The sequence below is a fragment of the Echinops telfairi genome, unplaced genomic scaffold (assembly GCF_000313985.2).
Source record: "Echinops telfairi isolate 266 unplaced genomic scaffold, ASM31398v2 ScPeMD7_7467;HRSCAF=8505_1, whole genome shotgun sequence".
In the NCBI taxonomy this organism is placed as follows: domain Eukaryota; kingdom Metazoa; phylum Chordata; class Mammalia; order Afrosoricida; family Tenrecidae; genus Echinops; species Echinops telfairi.
Genome location: NW_022111368.1, coordinates 25,065,744 through 25,089,248, shown reverse-complemented (window position 1 = coordinate 25,089,248; position 23,505 = coordinate 25,065,744). Strand labels below are relative to the sequence as shown.

The following is a 23,505-nucleotide window of genomic DNA, read 5'->3' as shown; positions in this document are numbered from 1 at the left end:
ATATGTTCAGATGTCTTTGACAAAATGCATACATGTATGGATGGTGATAGAGCTGTAAGTGCCCCCGATAAAATAAAATTAAAATTAAAAAAAGAAGCGCTACATGACTTTTTTTTAAATGTGTAAAATGTAAATAACCTAACTGGTGCTATTTAAAATATATTTAAGTGTGCAATCAGGCAATGCTGCTATATTCACAATGTTGTACAAAGATCACTATCTGTTCCTAGAACTTTTTCACAATGTCAAAGAGAAACTCGGGAGCCATTAAGCAATAGATTCCCACTATCCCTTGCCCTGAAGGAGCCCTGGGGGTGTGGTTTATGCATTAGGCTGCTAACCACAAGGTCAGCAATTTGAAACCAACATCCTCTCCTCGGGAGAAAGATGAGGTTTTCTACTCCCATAGAGGTTCATTTCAGAAACCCACAGGGGCAGTTCCACCCCGCCTACTCAGTGACGATGGGTCAGAAGTGACTGGAAGGCAGCGAGATGTGGTGTTTTGTTCGGTCCTGGTTTTGTGTGATCCCTCCTCCCAGCCTCTCATAACCTTGAATCTACTTCTGTCCCCATGCTGTGGCCACTCTAGGTATTTCACTTACCGTATATACTCGCGCAGAAGCCAACCCAAATATCCGTCAAGGCACCTCAATTTTACCACAAAAACGGCATTAAAAATGTGCTGAAAAACTCAGCTTATACTCAAGTATATACCGTAAGTAATATCATTTGTCCTTTTTCAATTTCTAGCTTATTTCACTCAGCATTAATGTTTCCAAGGTTCAGCTATGTTGTAGCCTTTGATCGAATTCGTTTCTCTTTATGAATAAATCATATCCCATTGTTTGGATTTGTCACTTTGGTTGACTTTGCATTCTGTGACATTGCTGCATGTATTAGTTCTAAGAGTGTGCTTGTGTTGGGTGTGTGTGGGTGGTGTGTGAATTACTTAGGGTTTGCTACATATTAAAATCATGCCACCTGCTGAGAGATCATTGTACTACTTTCCTAATTTAGAACACTTTCTAAAATTATATTCTTTTTCCTGCCTAATTACTCTGGCAAGAACACCCAGGACTACACTCAATAAAAATGGTGGACGTCGTAGTCTTGTTGCTAACTTTAGGGAAACCGCTTTTGGCCTTCCACCATTTCGTAGGCTATTAGCTATGCATTTTTCTTATATGACCTTTAGCATGTTCAGGAATTCCCTTCCAGGCTTAGATAGTCATGGTGAAAAAAAGTTGTACCTAGTTGCACTTCTTTTCTATACTGCTGAGAGAATCATGTGCTACAAGCCCCCACCCCCTTCAGTCTACAAATTTACATTTTACCTAATGACCAGCACTGCACACATGCCCATCTCTGCAAAGCAGGCTTCTTCTCCTGCACACTGTGTCCTGGTACACGGAGGGCTGCCATCAGTCTCTAGGCTAGATCCTTGACATCGCTTGCTGTGCGGCCAGCTTTCCATCCTGACACCATCATTGACTCCTGTCAGTTCTCCACGAGAGCCCAGAGAAACAAAGCGGAAGCTCTGACACATGCTGCAGCCTACATGAACCCTGAAAATATTAATGCTGAGTGGAAAAAGGAAGTCACAAAAGAACAACTATTAACATGACATCACTTCATTTAAATATCTAGTGCAGGCAAACGGAGAGAGACAGAAGTAGGTTAGAGGTCACCAGAGACTGGAGGAAGGGACCATTAAAAAACCCCAAAACAAAACCAAAACGTACTGCCAGCCAGCTAATTCTGAGTCACAGCCACCGTGCAGGCCAGAGGAGAACTGCCCGATGGGTGTTCAAGTGGCATTCCTCCCCCCTTGGCTTCTTCTCGGGCACTGCTTCCACAACAAGTTCACTCTTCGTGTTTCTACCAGACCTAGGCTCCCAACACAGTTTTTTCTATAGTAGAAAACAGTGAATCCAGTCATGCTGCCGTCATGGTCCCAAAGGTCCCTGCCTCGAGTAACTTTCAGTGCTTCCCATGTGTATTCTACACAACATTGCTTTTGAGGGATGTTAATAGTTTTGTGAAAATGGTGTTCAAGCAAACTAGTTTCTTTATTGCTTTATTTGTCAGCCTTTTAACACCAAATACATAGGAATATATGAAAGGAGAATATCAGATACAACATAGGCTAACAGCCCTTATAAATATAATACAAATGTCTCCAATACAACACTAACAAACCAAATTCAGTAACATAGTAAACACACGATCTAACCACCACTGTGCTCCTATGGACGGCAATATCAAGGTCATCGGAATGGCTGAAATCCCTCCTGGGTACAAAGGAGCACAGAATCCAGGAGAAAACTAAATTTGCTTTATGCACATCACATGCTACATGTATTGGTGTTGCAGTCATAGGTTTCAGACGCTATCCAGAACACAGCACAGTGGCTGGGTCTAATAGTGTTTTACCTTATATTCCAAATATCAGCAACTAGTACATAAGGTAAAACAAAAAAAACAAACAAAAAACCTCACTGCCATCAGGTTGATTCCTACTCATAGCAGCCCTTTAGGACAAAGAACTGCCCCTGTGGGGCTGTCTCAACAGGAGTAGAAAGTCTTATCTTTCTCCCAAGGAGTAGCTGATGGTTTCAAACTGCTGACCTTGTGGTTAGCAGCCCAAAGCATAACCCAACAGGCCCTAAGGCTCCACATCCTGTAAAGCAGGGGTCCTCAAACTTTTTAAACAGGGGCCAGTTCACTGTCCCTCACACCCATTGGAGGGCCGGACTATAGTTAAAAAAAAAAATACTATGAACAAATTCCTATGCATACTGGACATATCTTATTTTGAAGTAAAAATCAAAATGGGGTAAAAACACCTGGCGGGCCGGATAAATGTTCTCGGCAGGCCGCATGTGGCCTGCAGGCCCGTAGTTTGAGGACCCCTGCTATAAAGGAATGAAGATGCTTTTGCAACTGAAGAGAGCATAATTAAGTACACCTGGAGATTAGGAAGATTTTAAGTGTTGACCAAGGCCCCAGAGCTAGTTAGTGTCATTGGCCACTGGTCCACACAGTGAGGATAGCAGAAAGTCATATTCAACGGGCTCAGAGCTAGGAAGGGGCCTGAAAGATGCATCTGAATTTTAATTAGAACTGTCCTTCTGCATCTTCTGAAAAAGAGGCTTGAAAATTTCTTTGAATATGATATTCCCTTCATTTAACTTCTTTCTAATGCATTTGAGAACACAAATAAAATCAGATGACACACCTGACAAATTGCATCCGTCATTCATTGTCCTCCTTTCACACACACCCCTTTTACATGTAGTTGCTATGATAGGAGAGTGACCAGCAATATTTGCTCTTTTCCCCCCTGAATGTGGTTGAATTCCACTTCATTGGAACCTTCTGGTTCCTGACGGCAGTTTGAGAAAAGGGGTCAGTCTCCTAGATCAACAACAGCCTATCCTTTTGCCTTGCCATCAACACACAGTAACTGAGGGATTACCATGAGGAAGGTCAAGTTCTCACTCACGGTGGGCGACCTCGACGGGAAAAGAAACAATCCGAACTGAGCTGAAGGAAGATTCTAGTTACTAAAGCTTAATGGCATGTAATGTTTTCAGCTGTGTGGTATGAAATTCTTAGACACTATAGTCTGGAATACTCACTGACCTTTATTAGATGTAAAAGGATTTGTAGTTTGGTTCAATGAAGGGGGAAAAAAGAGTTGAGGACATTTTCGTTTTTTAAGCTGGGGAAGAAAAATGTGAATCTTGAGTTTCAGAATGATTACTCAGACAATGCCATTTGGATGTGAATAGTAATATATATATATAATTTTATTGGGAGCTCTTACACCTATTATAATAGTCCATAACTGGATTAAATAAAGCATTTTATATATATATATATATAATTTTATTGGGAGCTCTTACACCTATTATAATAGTCCATAATTGGATTAGATCAAGCATAATTCGGTAATTGCTATCACTATCAGTTTCAAAACATTTTCTTTCTGGAACTCTTTGACACCAGCTCCCCTTTATCTCCTCCAACCCACCCTACCACCCAGGAACCCTTATTATTCTATTATATATTATTGTTAATATGTATATACACATATATACATATATATAGGTTGTATCCTACACCATCCAATGTATCTGTTCACCTGCAATTCCACGATCCATTCCCCTCCAGTGAGGTTATACAGTCATCATTGCCAACAGGTCCCCCTTTCACCCTCCCCCTCTGTCCGCTCCCCACTTTCAGTACCCTCAAAGAATCATTACTTCTGTTATTGTTTCAGAAGGGTTATCTGTCTTGTCTTTGTGTAGCTAATGATATTAACTATACAAATTAATTTACACCGGTCTACCAAGATTAATGAGGTAAAAGAAAGACCATAATAGTAAGGGTAGGAAATATTTAAACATTAGGATAATTATGTGTAGTTGGGGGAAAAGAAGGCTACAGCTTGAATGGGATTTAACCACCATGATCCCCAGGCCAGAATTAGAAACCATGAACTTAGGCGAACCCTAAGTGAATCCACCCTGACATAACCGTTTGTGCTATCACTCCTAGAAAGGCGTCCTGGGATAGTGGGTTAGGCATTGGGCTGCTAACTGCGAAGTCAGTTGTTCGAAAGGACCTGGCACTCCACAGGAGAAAGATAACGCTTTCTATTCCCACAAACAGTTACAGGCTCAGAAACCCCATTTCTCATTCTATTGAGGGAGAAGGGATGCTCACACAGGTAAAAATCAAATTTCATGAATGTCATTCTCAAGTGTCAGTTCTAAAAAATTGCCTTGCTGTAAGGGAAAGTAAATAAAGCTGTTTCTGGGGGGATGGGTGGGGGAGTGTTTTTGTTTTATTAATGTTTCACAAACTCTATACCCTTAGGCAATCTGACAATTTTTTATCTTCCTTCCAGTTTGGGTCTTAGTTCTATAGGCAGTTCAGAACCTGTCTGGCTCTGATGTGTAAAAACAGTTATTTGGTTTCTTTCCAGACAAATCTCTTTTACTAAACTTCTTTTTTACTAAAACAGAAGATTACATTAATTTTTTGCTGTCAACATTCACAGGGTCTGAAAGTACCTCTCCTCCATTCCAGCATTTGGGGAAAATAAAGCTGAGTCATAATGGCTTTATGTTGTTGGAGAATCTTACTGTGATGTAAGAGTTTTTCTTTCTTTCTCTAAACGGGTTTTTAATTAAAACCTTCAGAACCTTATCATAAAATGTTTCAACTTGCTCAATTTAAATGGAACGCCTCTACTTACAGAAAGAATAGTCAATTTGGTGTGGGGTGGGGGAGGCAATATTTAGAAAAACAAAGTGAATTAGTTTTCACAAGAATGTATGTATGTATATTCTTTTACCTCTCTCTGGTCTTTAAATCGAAGACTAAATTTTCCTTTTTAAAAACAGGCATATTTTAATCTCTAATCTAAGAGTACTATGGTTTATTAAATATATATGTATATATATAACTTCTGCTAGTTATTTAATCTGTGAAATACAGCTCAGGGTTTTTTTTTAAAGCAGTCATAGAACCTGTTGGTATAGAGATAAGCAGTTTATTTAATATCTAATTAAATGTGGTCACCAGAGAAATCACAGCTTATGAAGCTTTATCAGAAAAAGATTAATCCAATTCAGGCTTAACCCAAATGTCATAAGCAAACTCATGAATTTAGAAAGAAATCCACTTATTATCCAAAGGCATTTTCATCCTGAGAAGGAAAGCTTCTACTGCTGGCTATAGTCACACTTACGTCAATCAAATGTGTGTGCTTCGTAGCCATCATTGATTTCAGGGGGCACTGATCAAACCAGAATAAAACAATTGGAAGTTTTCTCTGTCAAAATTTGTCTAGCATGTTCTAAAATACTTTATTAAGTGTATAGATTCCATTCTTTAAGAATTTACAAAAATTACATCAGATGTGTCATTTCCACTGAAAAGCAACAATTCAGCAAATCGTTCCTGAACACCTATGACTTATGGTGCTACAGAGACTGACCATGAGAAATGAGGATGCTTGTCTCGAGAGGGCTCACCACGTCCTGAGAGAGAAAGCCAAATATCTGGTGACACGAAGGAAGGGCTGCGCTGCAATGGTGACGTCCCACTCGTCTTCTGCCATGGCAACAGAAGTTGTACGTGGATCGATGGAACCCAGTATAGAAAACGGCATCTCCCAGCTTCCTTTGAAAGTGGCTTTAGCCAATGCTAGCCAATGGGATCTACAACAGTGGTATGCATGCTTTCTAGGGGCCTCCCCTTTAAAGGTGAGGTTTATCCTGCCCTCCCTCCTGTACTCTTCCCAGTGGCTGGATCACGTGGGACCCTTCATACAAAGGGGCTTCAAAAAGTTCCTGGGAACAAGTCCCCTTGTACCGGGGCTGAGCAGCAGGGTAAAAGGCACCTCGGTCCATGATACAATTTCACAGAGCAGAAGTAGCACACTAGCTGGGATTTACGCGGAAAGAAAAAGAAATGTGCGTCTTCCCTTCGTGCCACTTTAATTTAAAAATGTGGATGATAACCAAGAGTATCTAAATTATTCTAAAGTAATAAATGGGGTAATTATTGAAGCGTAATCATTAGTCAATAAAAACATATGATCACATAAAAGTGCTGTTAAAACAAATTTAAGAGAAAGTAAGAAACAAATGGACACCAAAAATCGAAAACTGATACTATAGGAAAGTCCTCCCCACCCTCCGCCAAAAAAAGTCAATGTAGATAAAAAATACACTTACAGAAAAAATGCACTTAATGGATGTACAGAACTATGTAAATATATATATGAAAAAAATTATTCAACATAAGGATAACTTGTGTTCCTTTAATAGGTGAATCTAAACCAGTGTGGGCAAATAATGTGTGCAAACACTATATATACACATGTATTCACACACACACACACACACACACACACCTCCGAACTGGAAAACAAATTTGATCTGATGATATGGAGAGAAAACTTCATATTTCTTTACATCTCAAAAATAAAGAACTATCATTACATATTCTCAAATATTCAATATTGAGAAATGTTTTGTTTTAGTAGCAGAATTTTAAGATGAAGAATTTTTTTAGGTCTGCACACAGAAAAATCAAATTCCCTTAAGAAGTCATAGCATTCCAGGCACAGTCAGAGTATATACACCAAAGATGAAGATGTACTCCAACTGATAAAGAAAGAGAGTGAGGTGAGCAGAGAGAATGTCATATGGAACCATCTTTATTATCCTACGTCTGTGCTACATTTTTACGACATTTTTCTTTCTACATCATCTGAATTATTTAAAGGAGCACACCTCGTGTTAATTTAAGAAATAATTAAACAGAAAAATACAAAGAACATACCCAAATAATCATGACCCTCTCTGGGGAGTGATTTTCTAATTTTCAAAGATTATTATTCCTTCTAAGAGGAAACTGGCCTAGAAGAGGGTACTAAGCCAAGGAAAACTAAAACATGGAGGGAGGACATGCTTAAGAAACTGCAGAGATCTGGTAAGCAATGGAGATGCAGCCTGGGTCATAGCTGCTTTGGCGGAGCTTCATCCTAGTCTTTACTGCTGATGTTGTCACTGATCGTCCTAATCATTCATGCCAATGGTAGCTTGTTCATCTTCCTCAATGTCCAGGCCCAGGGACAAAATAAATCAGTGCTGAATCTAATAGGGCCTGATTCAAGAAGATGATGGTACAAAGATCAATGTGATCTGAATGCCAGCCGCCAGGTGCTTGCTCACACAGTCTGTGTGGGATCAGACAGACACAAAGACAAGTCACTAATAACAAAAGATCATGTGGACAGGTTGACACGGGAAAGTTGGAAGAGTTGAGTCAGGTTGGTCTTGAAGAAAGGATAGAACATTTTGATAAGATTTTCAGTTTCACAGGTATTATATGACAGAATCTCTTAGATATTGCTATATAGTAATGCCATTAAAAAGTAGCATTTGTCTTTTTTCTTACTGAAATAGAAAAGTCTATATAAATTAATATCTGTAGCATGTTACTCTTTGGCTACTTAAAAACAACCAGAAATATGTAAAGCCTTATCTTATATAAAACAAGTCCAGGTAGATAACTTTTCATCTACTTCCTTCTTGGTTCCACTTAGGAAAAGCTGTAGCTTAAACTCATAAATACATCAATGGAATCAGTATTTCTAACCATAACAATAAAGGAAGAGGTCAAGAAGGAAGAGAGACAGAAGTGTAGTTTCTAAACAACAAACAAAATTCAGTCAGCAAACAGGAGACACTGCTTACAAAAGCATTAAGAAAGACTCATTTTAACTTACCGAGAAATATTTTAACTTTAAATAGAAAAATGTTTCAAGAACACGAAAAAGAAAATTCACAAAAGATTATATAAAACAACCGTGTGCCCATGTGGGAAGTGTCAATTACATATATAAGAATTTTTCTTAGAAATAAATACACACACACACATATCTAATTACAGAGCTGTTCATTGCAGAATAACTTAAAATATTTTTTAACTTGTAAAAATAGCTCAAATGCTCAGCCAAAGGTTTATAGGTAAATAAACTGGTACCACCACAGGATACAACCATTCTATATAGAAGACAACCACTGAAGACTGTGCAGTGAATGCTGCCAAACACCGTTCAGTGCCACGGCACAATGGTCACAGATGCCATGAATATCAATGGCTTCATAATCGTAAGGAGTCCCTGAGAGGTGCAAATGGTTAAGCCCTAGGATGCTAACAGCAAGTCTGGAGGTTTGAAACCACCCCGAGGAATCTGGGAAGACAGCCCAGTAGTTGACTTCCAAAAACTCAACCACAGAAAACCTTACGGAACACAAGTCTACTCTTTCCTACATGGGACTATGGCTGACTTGACAACAGGTTTTCAATCACATATTGTAGCTTTCACCGACAATCAGTAGGAAAGGTATACCAGCAGACCTTGGGTGGATCCTAAGTGCTATCATGACCTGCCTTTGTTCACACTTTTTCAATGGCTCCGCACTCTCACTTAAGGTCAAGTCCAGTCCTCCGTGTGAATTGCAAGGCCTACCTGTGTGGGCCCCTCACTTGGTGCTTTCCTGCTGGTGCAATGACTATCCTGTGGCATATAGACCTAGTTGCTATTCTAGGGCAAGGAGGTTTGCCTTAGAGCCGTGAGTCTGGAGAGGCCCCCAGCTAGCTTCCGACCCAGGGACTTGAGTTGCACTGGGTTGAGCTGCTTCCTTAATATACATTTCCTTCTTGATATAAAGAGCTTTCTTATGCAGCCATGGGTATCACTGGGTATGCTTCTCTCAAAACCCCAGCCTAACACAGTCACTCTGAAAACTCATGCTTAAAAATGGACTTTAATGTCCATGTGCAGATTGTGGTGTGATGCTGCAGGAAGACAGTCAGGACCTAACAAATAAACATGACTTAATAATCTAAGACAAACAAAATCAAAACACCCAGCCATGATAAACTCCAGGGAGTAACACTAAAGCTAAGAAGCAAGCCCTTGGCTCATAGCAACCCTATAGGACAGGATAGAACTGCCCCTGTGAGTTTCCAAGACTGTCATTGTAAAGTCTCACCTTTCTCCCAAGGAGTGGCTGGTGGTTTCACACTACTTACGAATAAGCAGCCCGACTCATAACCACTATGTCACCAGGGCTAAAGCTACAAAACCTAAGGTTTAGAAAAGTTGACTGATAAGTCAGCATAGGAAAGGCCAGGGTCATCCAACAATGGCAGCCCCAGGAGGCTATGAGTTCTCCCTCAGCTGTCAGTTTAAGTAGGGGCTGGGGCAGCCTGGAGGGGAGTGGGTATCACAGAGAGGAGACAAGCACTCAACAGGGCATTAGCAGGAGATGACCTTTAAAGACACTCCATCTCTAATGTTCCCTGGGAGGCTTCCAGGATGTCCAAGAAGGAGGCTGCGGGAGCTGCTCACCATTAGTTGTCAGCACTTGTGTGGATGATAAATCGCAGAATAACTACGTGCTTCTCTGCTTTCACAGTGCATCCTCCTGTCAGCCAGGTAAGCGAGCTCAACCATTTCCTGCACATTAAGGCCATGCCAAAGGTTCTGTGGACTCAAATGCAACGCAACCAGCCATCTTTCCTAAGGGCATGTGTGTAAGGCAGATAAATAGAGCTCTACATAAACATGTGGCTCATGTCTGCACAAATGATGAAGCAGTGCACTACCACACATCACTGCAATGGGAATCGTGACAAAACAGGGTTGATGAAGCAGAAAATAACTCGCGGAGAAAGAGAAAGGAAGGCTCGACATGACTTGTTCCTGGGAGCTGCCTTCTTATCGGGACACAGCTGACTGCAGGGGAATCAGTACCCCCGTGGGACAACTCTCCCCTCTTCCCCAAAGCACAATACCTCATTGCCACTGAGTCAATTCAGACTCATAGTGGTGATCTCATTTGTGAGACTGTAATTCTTTACAGGATCAGAAAGCCTTATCTTTTCCCCCACAGATCAGCTGGTGGGTTTGAACTGCTGACCTTGCGGTTAGCAGCCCAGTGAGTAAGCACTACCCCACCAGGTCACCTCAGAGGACCAAGAAGTAGGTACCTCTACAGACCTCTGTGTCACTTCAAGTCCCTTGAAACCTAATGCAGGTGGAAGACAGTTTGAAGAGGTGGGCTCTTCCCTATGTCTCCCCCACTTCCCCTGGTCCCTTCCTTATCCAACATCCTTCCACTTGGGTTTGCGGCATCTGGCTGGAGCATCAGCCTCCAGCACATCCACACACACAGCCCCGCCATGAGGGCTTGTGCTAATAAGAACCAAACAAAGGAGGAGGAGGAGGAGTCAGCGTAGTACCCAGCATCCCCCTCAGAGTCACTGCCCACTCAGGCTTTGTTTCCGAGCCTCTCCCACAGCTCTCTTGCGTATTTTATAGGTTCGGTGTTTACAATACATCAGTAAATATGGTTCCTGTTTTTCTTTGCAACAGCAGCTGTCAATTATACGCTGGAGGTGCCGGGCTGCTCTCTACGTACTTATAAAAGGTTTGGTAGGAATTTCTCAGGCCCCATGAGTGGAGGCTGGTGACTAGAGGAAAGTGACTTCCTTCACTCATCTCCTTGAATGAATGAATGAACAGAGTCAACAAGTATCCGCTGGGCACAAATGACATGCCTCTGATGGCTGGGGGATGACTCGGCGCACAAACAGACCACCACAGAAATCCCTGTCCTCGGGGAGCTTGTGTTTCAGGGGAATTCACCCACCTCTCTTCACTTCTGGGTTCTGGGCTGGTGAATCAGCTACAGTGATGCACGCACCAAAAGGCACCTGCAAATGGAGCTATTGAAAAATAACGATGGCCAGTTATCATTGCTGAACATTTTACTGGGTGCTTACGGTGGGGAGCCATTGTTTTGGCAGCTTAGCAGTTACCAGCTGGGCGGCTAACCTCAGGGTCAATAGTTTGAAACCAGCAGCAGCTCCACAGGAAAAAAGATGAGGCTTTTTACTCCAGGAAACAGTTACGGTTCCACAAACCCACAGGGGCAGTTCTATTCTGTCCTGTAGGGTCACTATGAGTTGGCATTGACTCAATGGCAGTAAGAATGACCATTGATTGCTACAAATGATTACTGAGTGCTTGTTGTGGGGAAGCCATCATTCTAATCCCCTCACAAGCACTGTCATTGAACAGTCATTAAAAAAAAATGCTATCAGATAGCTACTGTCAGGATCCTATTTCACAGATAAGGCAACTGAGGCACCAAGGTCAGCCAGCTAGCAAATAGAATGAGATCCTACCTCAGTTTTGCTCCAGAAACCCCACTCTGGTCCTAGTCAATGTCACGTCCGCAGTCTGACCTCTGGTCAAAGCAGAACAATCGGGGAGTGCCTGGAGCTGGTCAAGGGCCCGCCCGCTCCTGTTCACCAAGCCTCCTACTAAATGGGATTTGCAAACAGCACCAGGGAAACTCCACTTCCGTCTACCATAAAGGTATTGCTAATGCTGGTTAACCATGTGGAGATAAGTGATTCCACTGCTCAGCCCAATTAAACATGCCACTTAATACCATGTGGCTTCAAACAGGTCTGTGTCACAAGCCAGTCTGTCTCCCCATGGAAACTGTGAACATCTTTCCTAAGCTCAAATCTTGTTGACTTGGTCCTTTAATTGAAAACCAAGCTCACACATGATGTGTTCCACTACAGATAATAAAACTGCTCAGAAACATATCAAATATGCACAGGGAGAGAGAACAAATTTGATGCCAGGCTTGGTAATAACATCTCTGAGAAGGTCTAAGCATGAAATAAGGGGCAAGTGTGTCCCGCAGGCTTTGCCAACGCAGGGCAATCTTAGTCCTCAAGCTTCTAGGTATTTCTAGCAAATAATTGCAGAACAACTTTCAAAATCCATTTTTTTGTCTGTCTCAAACATGTTTGTCTGCATTGAGATCTCGCACATACTGCCTCCAATAACACACTTACTTTTTAATCGTCTGCTTCTAATAACAATAGCCTAGCTAACACTTGCCAAGTGTCTACTACATTGGTGGGCGATCTGGTAGCGTCTTGGTTATGTGTCGGGCTGCAGTTCAAACGCACCAGTCGCTCCACAGGAGAGAGACGGGGTTTTCTACTCCTGTAAACTCGCAGGGGCAGTTCTACCCCTCCTACAGGTCACTGTGAATCAGACCCGCCTCAATAGCAGTGAGTTTTCAAATTCTACTACGTTAGCAATGGTGCTAGTCACAGTCACAGTACACACTTTATCTTACTTCTCCCCTGGTTACTATGGGCAGCGGGTTCTTTTCATTTCCTCTGGTTCCGGTAATAGTTATGCATTGGGCTGTCAACCACAATGTCAGCAGTTCAAAACCACCAGCCATTCCACAGTAGAAAGATGAGGCTTTCAACTCTTGGAAACAGTTACCATCTTAGCAGCACACTGGGGCAGTCCGACCCTGTCCTACAGGCCCGTGTGAGTCAGAATCGATGGCAGTGAGTTTTTGTTTGGATTGGTGTGTTCCCAGTGGGAAAAGCGATACCACTTGCTGAGGGTCACACAGCTAATCCATGGTGGAGGTAAGCCTGAAATCCAGTTCTTCTAAGTCTCCAAAGCTCTACCGACTGCTTCCCTGATTATCTGCAGAGATTCGACCTGAGTTTGGGCCAAGAAAGAATGACAGACAAAAGGTGAGGTTTTGCTCACTGCACTTCACAGTGATACTTTTTCCCTCCTCCCCAGGCAGAGGGGACGCTGGATCATCCAACGTCTTTTCTTTTTTTAAAAAAGTTAATTAAATACTTTTATTAGGGGCGCTTACATCTCTTATCACAATCCACACAATCATTCATTGTGTCAAGCACACTTGTACACATGCTGCCATCATCCTCCTCGAAGCATTTTCTTTCTATGTGGGCCCTTGATATCAGCTCCTCACTTTTCACTCTCCCTCATGAACCCTTGATAAGCTATAGATTATTATTTTCATATCTTACATCATCCTCTGTCACCCTTCACCCACTTTTCTGTTGTTCGTCCCCCTGGGAGGGGGTTATATGTTGATCCTTGTGATGATTCCCCCTTCCTCCCCCACCTTCCCCTTATCCTCCTGGCATCTCTAACATCGTTTCACTGGGTTCTAGCTCTTGCTGGGAGCCTGTGGGCCCTGCTCCACACAGAGGGCTGTAGTTTAGGGGGAAAGCAGCCCTGTGGTCTTTCAGGAGAGGAAGCTGTGTGAGAATTGAGCAAACCCACCAACAAATTGAAGGGGGCTCTAAGAGCCTCCCCTGGAGCTTCCTTCGAGCTCCCCTCCAAGCAGCACTTCCGAGCCCATCAGGCTAGACCAGCGGCTTTATCAGGTCAATCTGCAGGGGCCAGTGTGGGACAGGGAAGGAAAGGGACACGGACCCCCTTCACCCCACAGGGCGCATCTCACAGGCTTTCTCCTAACTGTAAGAAGTTATGGAAATGGAAGTTATTTTGTAATAATCAGCTCTGCTGATCTACAGTCCTGCAGGCTGAGCAGAAAAGTGCCGCACCCCACCCCACCCCACCCTACCCCGAAATGTGGAAACATTTCACCTGCCAGCCTTCCTTAGGGCCTTCAGAAAAGCCCATGGGCAACAGGGAGTGTTGGAGTTTTCATCCCTCTCTGCGACCCAGGGTGTTCATCTTTGCTTTCCTGAGTGCATCCAGGTGCTCTCTAAGGAGATGGAGGTGCCTGGGAGATGCAAAGCCCAAGGAACTGCTGCGGGGCCACGCCAACGTCCCCGGACCAGGTCTCCTCCTACCATGAGTGAACCAGGGTGGTGAGTGTGGTGGGGAGGATGAGATTCTGGCCAAGGAAGGCCAGGGAGTCTCCACACTGGCCACACACCAGTATTTCACCGCTGGCCTATGAGATCAGATACTTCCATTTGAAAATGTTCTGCATCTTAGAGGTAATTAAGAAACATGGGCTGGCATGAGTAGTCACGCACACATTGCTTTACTGACGCCTTTTACCACCGACAGGCTGGTGCTGACTTCAATTTGGAAGAAATCCATTTTCATACAAAGGTAACCAAGAGTGACAGGAAATAGGAAGCCTACATCATTTATCTTCTGTGAACTTAAAAAAAAAATGCTGTTAATTGCTTTTCTAGGAAGCTATTTTGTGGAATCCCGATGCTTCATCTTTCTTCTCTTTATTCCTCCTATAAATGGTGACTTGAGAACGCCCATTATGGAAATGCCACCATAGATCTTAAAGGATGTAATCGCTTGTCTTATCGAGTGCAATTCTGATCCATCACAAATGGGGACTCGGTTCTGGTGGACTCATCAGCAGCCGGGATGGAAACTACTCCTTAATTCTTGGACTGAAGTGTCACTCTCCTTGTCACAGGTGGCGTAGTTTACACGTTTGGCTACTGACTGCCAGGCCAGCTGTGTGGACCACCAGCCGCTCCGCAGGAGAAAGATGACACTTTCTGCAGCCTCGGAGACCTGCAGGGACAGCACTAACTACAGAGATGCGCTGACTCCGATCGACTTGATGGCACTGGGTTTGGTTTGCCCTGGTGGTGCTGTGAGTTAGGCATTGGGTTTCAAACCACAAGGTCAGTAGTTCAAACCCACTAGTGGCTCCAAAGGAGAAAGATGAGGCTGTCTGCCCCTGTCAAGATTCACAGCCTCAAAATCCCCATATGGGTTGAGCTCAACTTGATAGCTGTGGGTTTTGGGATTTGGGCTCCTTATCACTGACTGACCTGTGGGCAGGAAGGAGTAAGCACTGGTTTCCTAAGCTTTCCTTGGCTTTCCTCCGGGTTTTACTCCCAGTCTCAAGAACCCTCTGAATTAGCTTCAAATCACTGCTATAGGTTAAGCTGCTAGGAAAAGAAACATTGTGTATCTGTGGGGTCCTGTCCTGCTGCAGAGCCTGAAATTTGCCAAATAACACGACCGAACAGCCTGAGAAGCAGACTGAACAAAGACACAGGCTTGCTTGCTTTCAGAGGCCCTGAAGCACATCCAGCGTCCTCGTGCTTGTCTGGCTGGCTGTTGTCCAGGTCCTCAAATCAAGGTGACCCTGAGCCCAACAGAAGGAAGTAGAGGCCGGTCCTGTGCCATCTCCAGGAGGGGTTGTGGACCAGACCTTTGTGGTCTCTATGGATTTCAGTGTCTAATTGTCAGAAATAGCTCACCAGGTCTTTCCCCGTAACCCCTCTGTCTCACAGCTCAGCTGGGGGCTTGTGAGTATCATTGTAACACACAAGCCTCCAGGGCCCAGCCGGGGTTTGAATCCCGGGCCTCTTCCAAGGACAGGGAGAACTCTGTCGCTAAAGCACCAAGGCCCCGGGCTTTCTCACAGTACTTTCATGTCTTACCTTGCCCACACCATCTGGCATAGAAAGATGTATTTTTAAGTTCTACCAAGCTAAGGCAAATAAAACTCCGGGGGGGTGGGGGTAGGGTGGGGTTGTGTGTGTGTGTGTGTGTGTGTGTTTCCAAATCTAAAATTAGAATCTTAATAATATATCCTTTATTATTCCCCGAGTTAAAGGCAGTTATACTGTGAAGCTAAGGATCCTGAAGCTTCAAGACTTTTCATGTATAGGAAGCAGGAGGAGGGGCTCCTTCTAAGGGGCCCTCCCCACTAAAATGTATAATACGAGTGTCGATCTGTTTTTGTAAACACTGCCAGTGTTCCTTTATCTCCCTCGTTTCTTAAAGAGGGGCCCCAGGATTGTATATATTTTTTAAGTCCTACAAAACCGATTTCAGGCCCCCGAATCTGTCCCTCTGGGTTAACGGTCCTCCCCAATGTTTAGATTTTGACCTACATTTTAAGGGAAACCATTAATTTGCAAAGCCAAACAATTTACTCCAATGGTAAATAACATTTCGTCGGCTCCATCCCTGATGCCCCAGAATGCATGCTCTGCCTGTTCATTAAGTCCCTATTGCTCACCTAAGAGCAGACACCTTCTTCCTAAGTGGTTCTCCAGGGGAGGCCAGTCTTAATGAAGGGTGGAGCATTGAACAAAAGCTGTCAGCTCTAACTATGAAAATACGTTTTTCATTAAAAACAAAACTGAGCCAGGGGGAGGGAGGTTATGCCAAGAGGCAGGTGTATAAGTTTAGGAATTCCCTTGAGGCCTGTAACTTCCGCATCCAATTGCACTGAATTTTTCTACACTAATGACCTATTATTGAGGACCCAAAGGGTTCTAAAAAATAACTGGCGCCAGCGGTAGGAGAGTGTACAGATGCTAAGAGGGAAAGCAGGAAGGCATCTGTAAAGTTAGGGAGCCAGGCAAAAGGGACTCACACGGTCTCCATTTTTAACAATGAGCTCCTTTTCTTTTTCTTTCCTACATAGATGGAGATCAGATAGGAGGGAATTTTCCTAGGGCTCTGAGGCCAATTTTTTTTTCCTTTTTAATTGAGTTGGGACTGTGAGAGAAACTGTAAATTGAAAAGCTAAGTGTAGGTGTCTAATTTATTCAATTCGTGTACATTTTCTTGGAGGCAGAGATTGCATGTTAGAGTTAAAAAAGAGGAAACCTTCTCAATGCGTGCTGCACCTGTCAACTGATTTGATTTTCTTCCGACGAATGCGTTTACCCAAATCTTCCCCTTGCCTCGATGGCATTTTGACGGAGCGCCCCCCTCTGCTTTCGAAAGTCATCACACTGTCAGAATCCCTGCTCTGCATCTCGCAGCATGGAAGCTTGAGGCCCTGTCACATGCGTTCAGACAGGTCAACTGTTCCATAAAATTCCCTAAAACACACCCCGAGGCTTCTGGGTGCAGGTGACACAATCCTGCTGATTAAAAGCAAGGCGGACGTCAGCACTTGCTGATGAAGATCAAGAACTGCAGCCTGCAGTGTGTACTACAACTCAAGATACAGACGACCACAGTCCTCACTGGACCAATAGGTGACGATGTTATATGGAGAAAAGACTGACACTGTTTTGGTCTGACTCGGATCCAGTCACTGCTTATGGAAGCAGCAGCCAAGAGATCAAATGACACACTGCCTTGTGTACATCTTCTGGTCAAGACCTTTTTCAAGTGTTGAAAGGCAAAGATGTTCCCTTGAGGACTAAGCTTGGGCATGACCCAAGCCACGGTATTTTCCATCCCCTTATATGCATGTGAAAATGGGACAGTGAATAACAAAGACCAAGGAAGCATCGATGCACTTGAACTGTGGCTCTGGAGATGAATATGCAAACGACCAGGGACTGCCAAAAGAACCAACAAGTCTGGCTTGGAAGAAGTAGAGCCAGAATGCTCCTTGGAAACAAAGATGGCTAGACTTCCTCTCACATACTTTGGATAGATTTTCCAGAGATACCAGTCCCTGGAAAGCGCATCATGCTTGGTAAAGTGGAGGGGCAGCAAAAAAAGGGGGGAGGGGGTACTCAACAGGATGGATGGACACAGTGTTGCCCCAGTTGGCCCAAGCATCATCGTAACCCGGGGCTGTTTCGTTCTGCGGTGCACAGGGCCACTATGAGTCAGAAGCAAGTCGGCGGGCCCTAACAATGACGACTCCCCCGGGGAGTAACATCCACACACAGAGGAGGTGTTGTCACACAGATGCCACGCGTGCTCCAAACCACACACGTAGTATGTTTGAAATTGTGTGGCCCAAACAGCTTTATCCGCCCCAAACCTCAGAGCGAGTGTTCCTGCCAAAGTTAAATGTGAGTGGTTGATGAAATCCCTCAGCTTCCGTGTTATAACTGTGGATTTTCCCGGGAGTGGCCGATAACGAGGGAATGGTGTACCTGGCGAAAGGATATACATGCCTCCTCTTGGAATACTGTTCTTAAAAAATCCCCACTGAGTTCAAAACGCAGAAAAACTAATTAACAGATACCAACCACTCTGCTGCCACAGGCAACGAGCCCACCTCTTAATGGGAAAGGACACTGATTAAACAGATACGTGATATGAGATGCAGATTACAATGGCTTTGCTAGAACACAATCTTTCTGCTAATATTAAGGACTGCAGAGCCCAACCCACCCCTCAAAGAAATTTACCAATTGTTATCTTGTTCTTTTTGTTTGAGGTGAACTTGTTTGTCACTGAAGACTCCGAGTCCGCTTCAATTTTACTTTTCCTTATCTTGTTTAGATTTTTTTTAACCACTCACACTATCCTTTAGGTTTGAAGGATAAGGAATCAGGAGGGTTTTTTTAAAGAAACATACTATTTATTTATTTACACATATATGTATTTACACAACTCATTTCTGGAAATGAAATCAACAATAATATCTTACTAAACCCTCCATATATATAATGTTTGGGGTTTTTATTATTACTTTTTTCTATGAACTCTATCCTTTGTTATCTCTTGTCTAGCAATGCATACTTCTCTCCTGTAAGCATTCAATGTAGGAATCCTGGGAAGAAGGCGTTGTAGGAAGTAGAGGACAGCAGGCTGACCGGCTCAATACCATCCCACCGCAATGGAATGGAAATGCAACCCTTCCTCTATAAAGGCTTTCATTTCCCTGGGTCGGACTCCCTCCGTTTCAGGCAGCCTTATCTTAGTGTGATTGTTGAATACCAGGACAAGGTGTCATTCCCAGTCTACTGTCCTTGGGGGACATCATGGAAAAGCCCAAGCTACTACTAGTATTCCCAGAAGCCTGAGGAAAGCTGCCCAGTCACCTCCACAAGGCTGCATGTAACTACTGTGCTGTTGCTAGGTGGTCGTGTTGGTTCTGACTCACAGTGACCCTGTGTACAACACAACAGCTTTTGAAAACAGTCCACGTTTCTTTTCAAGGAGAGTAGTATCGACACACTGGTTTCTGAAATGAGCTAACAAGTACATTCAAACACCCAATCCCAACCCACTGCCACTGAGTGGACTCCGACTCACTGAGCCCCTCTAGGACGGGGCAGGGCAGCCTCTGCGTGTTTCTGAGCCCGCAACAGCTCTTGGAGTAGACAGCCTCTTCTTTCTCCCAAGGAGTCCTGGTGGTTTCAAATGGCTGGCCTTGCCGTGAGCAGCCCCAGCATTATAACTGAAGTTTCCTTGGCTGACAAACATCATTTTAGCAAGGAATCGCTTGAGATTCAACTTATAAAAAGGATTCTTCTGGGCAGACTTAAGTCACCTGGGTCAAGGTTGTTTTTTGTTGGTTTTTTTTACATCACAAATTGGTATTTGGAGATGGTGATAAAAATCAAAGCGCTTAATGAAATTCCATTTTGTAAAGTGATCTATGTGTCTCCAACTTTAAAAAAAATAACTGCTTGTAGAAATTTATTTATTTTCATTGAAAGATAGGAATTTAAAGTTACATTTTACCTGTAAGTATTTCTAATAAATACTTGCAGAAATTCATCATAAATTAAATCAAAAGTTGTTATTGGTATATACATAGCATTGATATGCATAATTGCTCTGGTTCATTGGGGAAAAATAGCCTAGAGATATTTTTCCCTTAAACTCTGTGGATTTGCCGTTGCCTTTGTTTTCCACTGGAGAGGGATTGTTACTTTTGTCCAAATGTATTGCTATTTCTCAGGTAAGCTGTACGGAGGCTGGCTTGGTGCCTGATGCCTGGCCCTGAGCTGGCTTGTCCTCTGATGGTCTCTTGCACTACTGATCAGTGCACTGAAGATACTGCCTACTTGCTTCCTGACCTGAATTCTGGGTGGCAGCCTATTGATCCTGATCCCAAGTTGTCTCTTAGTCCTTCATAAACCACTTAACTGTAAGTATGGTCTGTGAGTTGTGTGACGATTGTGATGAATTCTTAGATCCAGCAGAGAAGCAGCTGAAGAGGAAGACAGCTGGTGTCAGGTTTGGTAAAAAGGCTGGAGGGAGGAAGTATGTCTGATCTTCACATCAAGGGAATCAGCCATGAGCTGATCTTGCTTTGCATGATATTCCCTGAAATCAGAGAGGTTCTGCCACTACTACAATTATCACTCCCTCCATCTTATATGGTGTACCTAATCTGTGTGAAATTGGGCATTGGCCAAGGAAGACCAAAGAAGAGTTGATGTGTCTGAATTACAGTACTGGCAGAGAATACTGAAAGGACCGCCAAAAGAACAAACAAATCTGTCATGGAAGAAATGCTGCCACAGTGCTTCTTGGAGGCAAGGATGGAGAGACTTTGTCTCATGGACTTTGGACATGTCGTCAGGAGAGACCAGTCCCGGAAGAAGGTCATCTGCTTGGTAAAGACTCAGGGCAGTGAACAAGAGGAAGATACTAGACAGGATGGACCGACACTATGGGCTCAGACATAAGGACAATTGTGAGCATGGTGTGTGGCAGGGCTGTGGTTTGCTCTGTTGTACACAGGGGGGCTCTGAGGCAGAACCAACTTGAGGGTACCTGACAACAACAAGAAACATCCTGTAGAGTAAACAAGATGCCTTCGCTAAGGGGAAAAAAATGCTGACCTCCCAATTGGTCCAAGGTGATTTCTGAGATGATTAGCTCAGAAATATTTAAGCTCAGCCTTGTTGGAAATGCAACAAGAAACGTCCAGTCATTGTTTCATTTGGTGATGAAATCAAATTAAGATACAAAGGTTATTTTATTCGCACAGTTGCTACGTCTTTCAAGAACATGTCAGAAAGAAAGAAAAAAGCCAGCCAAACAGTTCCTAAGTACACTGTTCTGGAACTCTTACTCTAGTTAGTATATACCACATCAGAGCAAAACAGTCTACGTCCAGAGTCATATTCATGCTTTGTGCGTTCTTGACAATGATCATCAAGGTGTATGAAGCACAGTATCTTCTCTCAAGCGAAACTTCATTGTCCTTTCAGACTGACTATTCAAAGTGGCTTGCCACTGCCTCTTTGCCACCTGGATGATTATATAACCTGTTTATTCCACAATTCCAATAAATTCCACACAATAAAGCCACCCCATACGCAATGCAACACAAGAAGCAAAGACTTCGAGAATAGCATCAGAATGCAAATCTGAAGACTCTGAACTAAGAGATGTCACTCTCTTCGTGGGCTCGGAGATCACGTTTATAGGACTTGGAGGCTCGAGTAATAATTCAGTGAACCTGAACCCAAACCCTAAATACCATGACAGGGACAGGGCATCTTCCATATCCAGATGCTCAATAAATCCAACATTGAAATATTTAAATAGTAACATTACAAATTACTATTAGGCCTTACTTTGCTGCATTTCTCCTTAAACATTCCACAAGTGGTAGACATGTTAAGAATTTTAAAAGCTTTCATATAAAACTTAACTTCTTAATACATTAAAAAAAAAAAGATTGTCTTCCAAGTATTTTTCTTTCTAGTCCAGTGTCTCTCAGATAACACTAGCTTGCTCACCAGAGAACCCCTTGGGATATACTGAAGTAGAATTTCACCCCAACTAAGCCATACGAGCAGACACATACACGTGTGTGTGTGTGTTTTTAGACTTCTGACAGCAGTACACTTAAGAGTCATAAAATGGTCACGCAGGTGGGCTTCTCCTTTAGTTACTGAGCCATACCACGTGAAACCAGCCACATCGTGGAATCTGTCACATCAGGGGAAGGAAGCCACATGGAAACAATGCCATCGCAAACAATGCCACCAAGTCATCACTCCTATGGACTAAGCTGTATGGGAGTACCATCCAGAAGACTCACCTCTCCTTGTTTGGGGATGGTGAACTTGGAGAGCTTGGCCTTGGTCCGGGCTGACTCGGGCTTGGAGGCTGGGACTCCCCTGTAGGCCGTGCAGTGCACACTGGTTTCCGTGGGCGACTTGAGCTTAGGAGACTCATCAGGAGCCTGGTCTTGGCCATCCATTGGCCGCACATACGCAGTTGGTTTCTGCTGGACCAGGCTGGGCTTGGAAGCCAGAGATGGAGGAAAGTTCTGAACACAGTGTCCCCCGCTGCTGTGCTTGGCTGACATCGTAGCAGGTGGCCTGTCCTGGGTCTGCAGACCCACCTCCACATTGCACCCTTGTTTAGCTCGAGGCTGCTGTCTGCCGACGCCATCTCCAAGCAAGGTCCTGAGAGAGCCCTGTGGTGCTGAGTTGGAGGAAGAACAAGAAGAGGAAGATGAGGATGTGGGCCTCAACACACCGGGGTTAGGTTTTTTATTACTGTTCCTTGAGGGAGCAGATTTGCGTAACCCAAACAATCTGTGTCCGTGCTTACTTGCTCTCTGCTGGCCATCAGGTGGTGGGTGTCCAGCCTTCTGCCAGCCCATGGTGCCCCTCTTACTCTGCTGCCCTGGGACAGCTGCTGGTGTGGAAGAGGCAGCGCTACACACGGAGGAGGGCTGGGTCTGGGCTCTGGAGTCTGCAACAAAATGTTCATCGATCTTGTTCACAGACGTTTGAGGGACGCCAGGTTTGGGAACACCAACAAGATGACTCTGATTGGATCTATCCGTTAAAAAGTCTTTCATTTCATCATAATTGCCTAAAGTATTCTGGATCCGGTTGGAGAGCTCATCCCCCTTGTTAGTCTAGAAAAGGGGAAAACAAAACAGCCACACCATTATGACAGACAGGAGATAGACCTGCTTTGAAAGAACCCTATTGCCTTCATTCAGCACAGAGCCCCAGCGGAGAGTTGAAAACGAAATCCTCAAAGTCGCGAAAGACGTCTCGGGCTCCCCACTCCACGTCAGAACGAGGATGCCATAAAGGGGCATCTACCCTCAGTACCGTGCGACTGCTACAAGGCAGTCCCTGGAAGTGAGACATTTTACTGTTGCAATGTCGCAGAATGGCCTTCCCAGCATGGGATTTTCTTTTCTACGGGACACTACTGGGAGCTTTTGTTACAGATTCAGACCTGGCTCACACGGGTTCTGCTTCTGATTTCTCAATATGCAATTGTTCTTGTCGGACACCCTGAGTTGGCCCGCAAGGGAAGTCAGGGTGAGGCTTACAAAGGAACAGAGGGCCAGGAATGCAAGTGGCTGCAGGCCCCAGAGCTTCCTGAGACAATGATATTAGTGAAATCTAGGGCATTGGGGGGGGGGAATGTCCTGTGTATGTGGC

At 43.9% G+C, this 23,505-nt stretch overlaps 1 protein-coding gene across 4 annotated transcripts in view; it reads right to left on the bottom strand.

Annotated features, from left to right (window-relative positions):
- AFF3 (AF4/FMR2 family member 3) overlaps nt 1-23,505 on the bottom strand; it is a 587,662-nt gene that overhangs the window by 488,806 nt on the left and 75,351 nt on the right. For all 4 annotated transcript variants that reach the window (XM_030888457.2, XM_045283938.1, XM_045283937.1 and 1 more), the window contains 2 exons: nt 22,652-22,964; nt 22,134-22,522 (listed from right to left, as the gene is read on the bottom strand). In XM_030888457.2, the coding sequence (XP_030744317.2) occupies nt 22,134-22,522; nt 22,652-22,964 (702 nt within the window). The remainder of the gene's footprint in view (nt 1-22,133; nt 22,523-22,651; nt 22,965-23,505) is intronic.